This window comes from Anneissia japonica, unplaced genomic scaffold, assembly GCF_011630105.1.
Source record: "Anneissia japonica isolate Jap-2015-1 unplaced genomic scaffold, ASM1163010v1 scaffold287748_len1686314_cov196, whole genome shotgun sequence".
NCBI classification, from domain to species: domain Eukaryota; kingdom Metazoa; phylum Echinodermata; class Crinoidea; order Comatulida; family Comatulidae; genus Anneissia; species Anneissia japonica.
This window is the reverse complement of record NW_022727190.1, coordinates 102,113-110,560: the sequence shown is the minus strand read 5'-3', so window position 1 is coordinate 110,560 and position 8,448 is coordinate 102,113. Positions and strand designations below refer to the sequence as shown.

At 36.2% G+C, this 8,448-nt stretch overlaps 1 protein-coding gene across 1 annotated transcript in view; it reads left to right on the top strand.

Moving 5' to 3' along the window:
- Positions 1-5,441, top strand: part of LOC117113624 (tubulin alpha-1 chain-like) — a 5,772-nt gene extending 331 nt beyond the window's left edge. The window contains exon 2 of the mRNA XM_033257025.1: positions 3,275-5,441. Coding sequence (XP_033112916.1) covers positions 3,275-4,627 — 1,353 coding nt within the window. The 3' untranslated portion in view covers positions 4,628-5,441. The remainder of the gene's footprint in view (positions 1-3,274) is intronic.
- The last annotated feature ends 3,007 nt before the right edge of the window (positions 5,442-8,448 follow it).

Genomic DNA, 8,448 nt, shown 5'->3' with positions numbered 1-8,448 from the left:
GTACACGGCAACCGGACTTACATTTACATTTAAAATGGGCCAATTTTTAATTGTCACATATTCTGCCTATATAGAATACATATTGAGATATTTTATTAGTAGGACCAATTAGGAACATAAATAGCTACTTTTAATCTAACTATCCATGGAATGGTGTACTTCTACTACATGGTTATATTATATCACATACCGGTACTGGAATCGTACTATTACAGGCCTACCGAATCTCCCAATTTCGTAATAGGTCTATACAACGACCTACAACAATATTATTTAGTTTAACGAAAGTGAAAACCATTTTATCAGTTTAATTCTTTTGCGTCTCTTGCATGAAGATCAGTAATTGGCCTATCATATATACATACCACAACAAACGGTACGCTATGGAAGTTATTAGCTCGCCATGTTGCTTCATAAATATTTATAACCTATTTAATCATGATTCTGGAATATAATTTACATAAGTACTGCTCATTGTTACACTCTCAAATATACTAGCTTATATAATACTTTTTGTCGATCATCATGTTTATATTTAGGCATATTATATAATAGCCTATATATACACATGATGATTGACAAAAGCAATGCGATATTTTAGTGTAGACACACCGAATTAAATCTGGAACGCGTAAACATTTTTTGAGACTTAAAAGTCAACAGTGTTCGAATTAAGAATTATGAGCAGAATTGTCTGATCACTGAATTCTATCCGTAATCTTATGAACCGCGAGTTCACTGTGTTTATTTTGTTCTCAGCCTGCAATTAAGCATAGCCGTAAGGTGGCTTTGGCGGGGTTTAGTCTATTATAATACAGAATACAGCGTTCGTATCATGGAGTTAAATCCTGCATGACCTCATCGACAACGGAAACGATATATAATTAGCATAAACTATGGAATTACCTAGCTGCAATGAGCTCGTAAAAATATTATATTCAAGATTTAACACACGTTGTTTGCATAATGGTGACATACGCGGGCAAGTCCGATGAATAATTAATTCAAATAGCTGTCAAAAATTGCGTAAGAAAAGATGAGTACAGGAATGTGGTAAAATATCAAAATACATATATTTCGTCCCCTATCATTTTGTTGGAACTACCGACTCCTTTTTAACGAGTCAAGAGCCAAAACACAAAAGCAATTTTAGGGTTATCCCTGATATGCTTTCATTTTGTGATCTGATCCGCCCACGCATTTTTTTTTTTGCATGAGCATATAGAATAAGACAAGTACGAATAGATTGAATTATGTTCAAAATGAGTACGCGTAGATGTAATGTACATATAGGATCCGTGGTAAAAACTAGGAGGCTATTATATATATTATTATGTGTATAATATATGTACAGTATACATTTATTATATATATTTTTAAATTTTAATTTCTTTATTCTGAGCACAAAAATAATATTCAATGATAACAACGCAATAAAGTGTCGAAAAGGCAAACTTATTTCCATTGTGGTCCAAATATTAAATACAGAATAAGAAACAATCAAATGAAAACTAACCAAACAATGAATCAAACATTAAATCAATACAATACAATACAATAAACTCAAAAGACGAACAAATGTAATTAATCATCAATTAATTTTTAAGCATTACTTAATTTTTATCACTTAATTATAAATTACTGATAGCACCACCCTGTCTAGAATTACGTTAAATGCCTTTACCAGCCACAACTTCTGAACGATTCATATTATAATTATTAATATTTCCCAGGGTTGTTTGACCTTCACCGCAGCAGGCTTATAGTGAAACTGTACAAACTCTGCAATGCAGTATAGTTTCATTCCATTCTGATTTGGATACAAGCTATCCAACAGTAAGCGAATATTGAATTAAACACGATTGGGAAACCAGCAGTTTGTATTACCCATGTCGGATCCAGAGGCGGCAAAAAGAACGCTCGTCCTCCCACCCATGCACCAGGCAAATCTGTAACCAAGTGTCAAAGTATTCAAGAAATTAAAAGTATTTCTGGCCGGGGCTATAGCACCCTGGTCAACCCTTTCGACCCCTCACATTTAGATACCTTTAGACAACCCATCCCAACTTCCTCGAACCAGAATTTCTCGATTGTAACTCGTGCCCATTGGCAAAATAATCCTTGATCCACCACCACTGGTTGTAAAAGATCTTCGTAGAAGCATACATTATTTGTTTTAAATCGTTACTTTAATAACTATTGCTAGGTCCGATTCGATGTCTGATCATGAAAAGTGTAGGCTGTGGTACCGAGACCTCTGACGATTAGTACCCAAAAATGATAACAAGAACGTAATGCAATAATGACATATTGACTACTATAATGTATATTTTCAGAAAATATTTCAGCCGCTCCATCTCTTTCCTATTCTTCTTTCATCTTTTATTCTTTCACAATTTTCGTTTATTCATTTTTACTCATCATTTTATACACTATACACATAGTCACTAGGTTTAGGCCTATGCTAGATTCGGCTATGCCTATTACTATATTATTTAAATATACAATTTTAACAGATTAATTTAACATGGACGTAGTAATTCATACTTTAACAATACATTAACTTTAAATATAAATAATATATATAATAACGTTAACGAATAAATAACAATAATTAAAACGTGGACATAGTGTCACTACTACAATAATAAGATTAATATTTTTCAATCTTATAATCAATTTTATATAGCCGGAATTAGTATTGACCTAGGCTACAATGGCTAACGACAGGTACGCTTTCTCCAATAAAAAGGCTTTTTCTATGAACGTAATGACCTGTACAAAACACGAGCTCCTGTAGACCAAACCAGTACAGTTACGATTTTAATCGTGCAGGAAATATACTCAAGAATTATACGACCGATTGCATCGATATTTCTGTAACATAATTAGAAGTTCCTATTACTAGTATTACTTTTATCGACCTTTACACGTAAAGCTGTAAGACTTATATCAGGACAGTTACAGTTATTAATTGCTTTATGTTAATGATATGAAATCCCTCTATCGATTGTACAACTGCGCCCGCTTATGATATGAATGAACGGGAATACAGAACAGTGTATTTACAGCAGACTTACAATACACTACAGTACAGACAAAAATACTAATTTCCTGAGGCCTGCCTTTGTATACCGGTACCTTATAAATTTAAACCAACATTTTGGTATGAAATTATATTAGCCAATTAAATATCATTATTATTATCAATAATATTAATATTATTATCAATATTATTATCATTACTATAAATGTTATTGTTATTATATTCCAGCGTGAAGTAATCTCAATTCATGTTGGTCAAGCCGGTGTCCAGATGGGCAATGCCTGCTGGGAGTTGTACTGCTTGGAGCACGGTATCCAACCTGACGGACAGATGCCAAGTGACAAGACCATCGGAGGTGGTGACGATTCCTTCAACACCTTTTTCAGTGAGACTGGTGCTGGTAAACACGTCCCCCGTGCTGTGTTCGTCGATCTTGAGCCAACTGTCGTTGATGAAGTTCGAACCGGTACATATCGTCAACTCTTCCACCCCGAGCAGCTCATCACTGGCAAAGAAGACGCCGCCAACAACTACGCCAGAGGCCACTACACTGTAGGCAAGGAACACATTGATATTGTACTGGACAGAGTTCGTAAATTGGCAGATCAGTGCACTGGTCTTCAGGGATTCCTGATATTTCACAGCTTCGGTGGTGGTACAGGATCTGGGTTCACATCCCTTCTGATGGAACGTCTGTCTGTTGATTATGGCAAGAAATCAAAGCTAGAATTTGCTGTCTACCCAGCACCACAGATTGCAACTGCTGTCGTCGAGCCATACAACTCTATCTTGACAACCCATACAACCCTCGAACACTCCGATTGCGCCTTTATGGTCGACAACGAAGCCATCTACGATATTTGCCGACGAAACCTTGACATAGAAAGACCAACATACACCAACTTGAACCGTCTCATCGGACAGATTGTGTCCTCCATCACTGCATCCCTTCGATTCGACGGTGCATTGAATGTGGACTTGACAGAGTTCCAGACCAACTTGGTACCCTATCCACGTATCCACTTTCCTCTCGCCACATATGCTCCCGTAATCTCAGCCGAAAAGGCTTACCACGAACAGCTGACCGTCTCAGAGATCACCAACTCTTGCTTCGAGCCAGCCAACCAGATGGTGAAATGTGATCCACGTCATGGCAAATACATGGCTTGTTGTCTGTTGTACCGTGGTGACGTCGTACCAAAGGATGTCAATGCAGCCATTGCTACCATCAAGACCAAGAGAACTATCCAGTTTGTTGACTGGTGTCCAACTGGTTTCAAGGTAGGCATCAACTACCAACCTCCAACGGTGGTACCAGGGGGTGACTTAGCCAAGGTACAACGTGCCGTGTGTATGTTGAGCAACACCACAGCCATCGCCGAGGCATGGGCTCGTCTTGACCACAAGTTTGATCTGATGTACGCCAAGCGTGCTTTCGTACATTGGTACGTTGGTGAAGGCATGGAGGAAGGAGAGTTCTCTGAGGCTCGTGAAGATTTGGCAGCTCTGGAGAAGGACTACGAAGAGGTTGGCGTTGATTCTGCGGATGACGCCGAAGAAGATGAAAATGAAGAATATTAAACTTCAGTTGCTATAATAGATAACCATAAACACAGTCATTTTACTCTTTCCCTGATTTCAATTTTTTATAGCCTATTTATATAACCTAGTGCATTTTTTTCGTTATTTAATGAATAAATATTATAATAATGTATTTTACTGACCCTGTTTTAAAACCCTGTATACCGTACAGTTCTTACATTTGTTTATGATACGCGCGGTTTAAAATTTGTTCTGAATAGTACAATGAATCATAAAAAATTCGAAAATTTTGATATCATGTTTATTAGGCAGAAAAGGTGTTTCTCCAAGCCTGACTGGCCAAAAATATCGATAAATTTAGCGCCATGTTATTTCATTTATTTTGTAAATACAATTCATAAATATACAGATACAAATCAGAAAATATGAAAAATACAACAGAAACAAGAAAAATTATACACCAACACGACAGGATTACCAAAAAAAAAAATTGAATAAGGTTCTACTGTCCGTTGGCTCGCCAAAAAAAAGGGGAAAAAAGTCTTTTTACCAGCCAATATCTATACATGAAACCCAGCTGTCAAAAATCCTGACCGACCTAACCTGACTTCAAATATTTATAGTGCTTTGGGCATCGCATTTTAGTCTTTAACCAATGAATTTTACGGGTATAAATAACGGGTTTTGTGGTTTCTTTGAATTATTGTATTTTTACGCGTGTTATGGTTATATTCAAATATAAGCACAATAATCGTGTAAATAGACTAGGACTCCATCTACAGGCTGTTGCCGTTTCAATAGCAGTTCAATCGCCGTTTCTATAACAATCGAAATAAATGCCTGTTAATCTGTAGCTGTTGTTTTTGCTTTGTTTCTTGTCTTCTTGTCTTACTCTCAAACGTACCGGTACCTGTAGACAAATTAACAATGTACCTGTGATGTTCCATTTTATAAGAGAAGGCTATAGTGGCGTCATAGATGTTTAAGAGGGGGTTCTCCTTCCAACTACTTTGTCGTCGGACGCCACTTCAGGTTGTCCGACTAAAGATATCAATTTGCTGATCCATGATTTCTGTGTTTGCAGTTGCTAAATATTGTGACCTTAAAGTGCAATTGTACCAGTATATACCCTAAAATCTGCGCACCGAAAATTTACCCTAAAACCATAACCAGGTCTAATGTATCCCCTTAATTGGTTCGAACCCAAGTCGTGGGGCCATCACTGTATATAGGCGTACGCGTACTTTAAGCTAAATACAATTGAATGTCAAAATAATGAAATAATAAACACCTAGCAAGAGCTTAGCAAGCACTCATCCAGACGACCTTACGATTACATCCCCCAGGAATGGGGTAGGTGTTGGCAGTAGGCAAGTGTCTACTGAATGAAGAATCATTTAATGTCAAATACAGTAGGCATAGCATAATGTAACGAGAACGAAAGGGAAATACTGTCACACTCAGGAGGCAGGCAGGCACGCGCAATTAACTCACACGCACACACACATCCATATATACTTGCAATATTATTATATTGAACCAGGTCTTTATTTATTGGTACTTCCCAAACCTCCACCCGCCATCTCATGGAAAAAAACAACCGGGATCCGCCCCTGATCATCAGAATAAAGCAACGGTTTGTAAAAAAAGATGAAAAAACAAAAGGCAATGCGTATTTTAGACATAAATAAAAATGCATTCAGATTTGTTGTTAATATGGAGGTCTAAACGTTTTGACCTTTGAGCTAAGCACAAATTATGCACTTTTTCCAATAAGCATATTAACCCCGATATTAACATAATGAGCATAGTACACTGGCTAATTATTACCATTCATTGTTTTATTTCATTGTTAATAATGCTTCAATTTTATTATTAATATCATAAGGATACTTTGACGTATTGGCATTCTGCGTAGGCCTATCCTTTTTTCAGCATCATCGCATAAGATTTTGGAAAATATATGTTAAGACAATACGCAAATATTCTGAGTTTAGGTAATATCAAAACCCCACCCTTTAATAATTTCATCCACGATCATTATGCAGCGTTCACGCTCTCGTGTGAATCGAGATGATTAAGAATTACCATAGTAACGGAATGACCCATTCATGAACGAGGGTGTGTTGTATAAAAGTAGGAGCACAATGTAGCAGACGAGTAAATCTTCATCGTCCAACCATTGGAACGGATCAGTGAAGAATATCTCGGTCAAGTCCAGGGTAGACCTTCCGATTCACTCATCTTGATATCACCAAGAGGCCTAGCCAACTATGGTAAGTACAGGGTTTATCCATACCTACTAAAAGATATTTCCAATCGATCCTTCATCAATTTAAGTATCTGCAGATGGGAAAGTCTATCCGATCTTTTATTATCCAATATTGCAAGTAATACACCGGTCCGTGTGTAGGATAATTGTGTAAACATCTGAAGCTTTTAATATAACTTGCAGAGATTTTTTTTACCATTGTTGATACAAATATACTGCATAGAACTATTTCAAAGTCAATGGTGTTAAATAAAACGTTTAGTGTTAAAATGTCTACTTTTACCATAACCGGACACGCCTACATAAATTATTCTTCTATGCAGAGAGTGTGTAAATCTATATAGTCTTCACCACTTCTTAATTGAGAAAAAAACTTCGATTTATTTTATTATAATCCAAAAAAATGAACCGCACCCTGAATAATTTTGGTGATTTAAATGTTCATTATTTTAATAGATTCGAAGTAGATCCTCTCCTCCTGCATTATATCAACTGAATGTTATAAACAGGAAGATGATGGTAGCATTAAAATTCTAGGCCTTAATAAACCAAACCATTCGCTCGTCGTACGTGTTATTAACTCGTGCGCCTCCATAGCCTAATGCTTATTATCAGCATTGCACTACAGTATTTGGCATACATTCGACTATCGATATTATGCCTATAACTATATGCTATCAACGTATATCACAAGCATAGGGTATACCGGTATATGTCTATAATGCACAAAATGTTACAGGATAAACTTAATGCACGTCCACAAGTATCGGATGTGTAGCAGATGTAAAGACCTTAAAATACTATAATTGCTTTGCGCAAAATCGAAATACTGTATCATGGTTATTAATGGTGCCTTATGCATGTTAATGATGATGAGTGTAAAGCTAGTAAAAGCTGACTCACCAGTAAGCGATGCATTTGTCAAGCTTCGCATCTGAAAGATAAACCGGAGAGTGAAAACATCTGCGGTAAATTATTCTGTCGATTGCGAGAAATGATTTCTTTTATGATATGCGTGTGAATACTATTTGTTTTTGTCAATAGAATACTACACAGAAACACAAGTAGACAAAATTAATCGAACGAATGCCTTTAATTGTAAATGAGCTATTGTAGCTTAAGGGTGACAAAACATGCCATTGTAACGCTACAAAAAAATGTGATCTTAAATTGCTTGACTTCCAATTTAAAGGATTATGCAAGCAACAAAAACAGTATAATTAGATAACCGACGAGTAACAAATTCATTTTAATGATTCTAAATTAAGGAAAGTTAATAACTGAATATACAAAGAAGATAACGAAGATTGAATTGAGTTTTGTTCGCTCAACACATACGGCTCATACTCTATAGGCCTATACGAATATGTAAACATAATACTGTACAATATAGACATAAACTCTGAACAGTCTTGCGGTAAGGCTTGGCTTAATTGTATATACCGTATAAATTGAACATTAAAGGAGAGGAAACTAAGAGTGTGAAAGAAAAAGTTGCCCAACCGGGATATATTATACATCCGCATCAGTACTCCCAGTAGGCCTAATTATCGTAATTCAGGTAAATTGACTATATATATATATATAT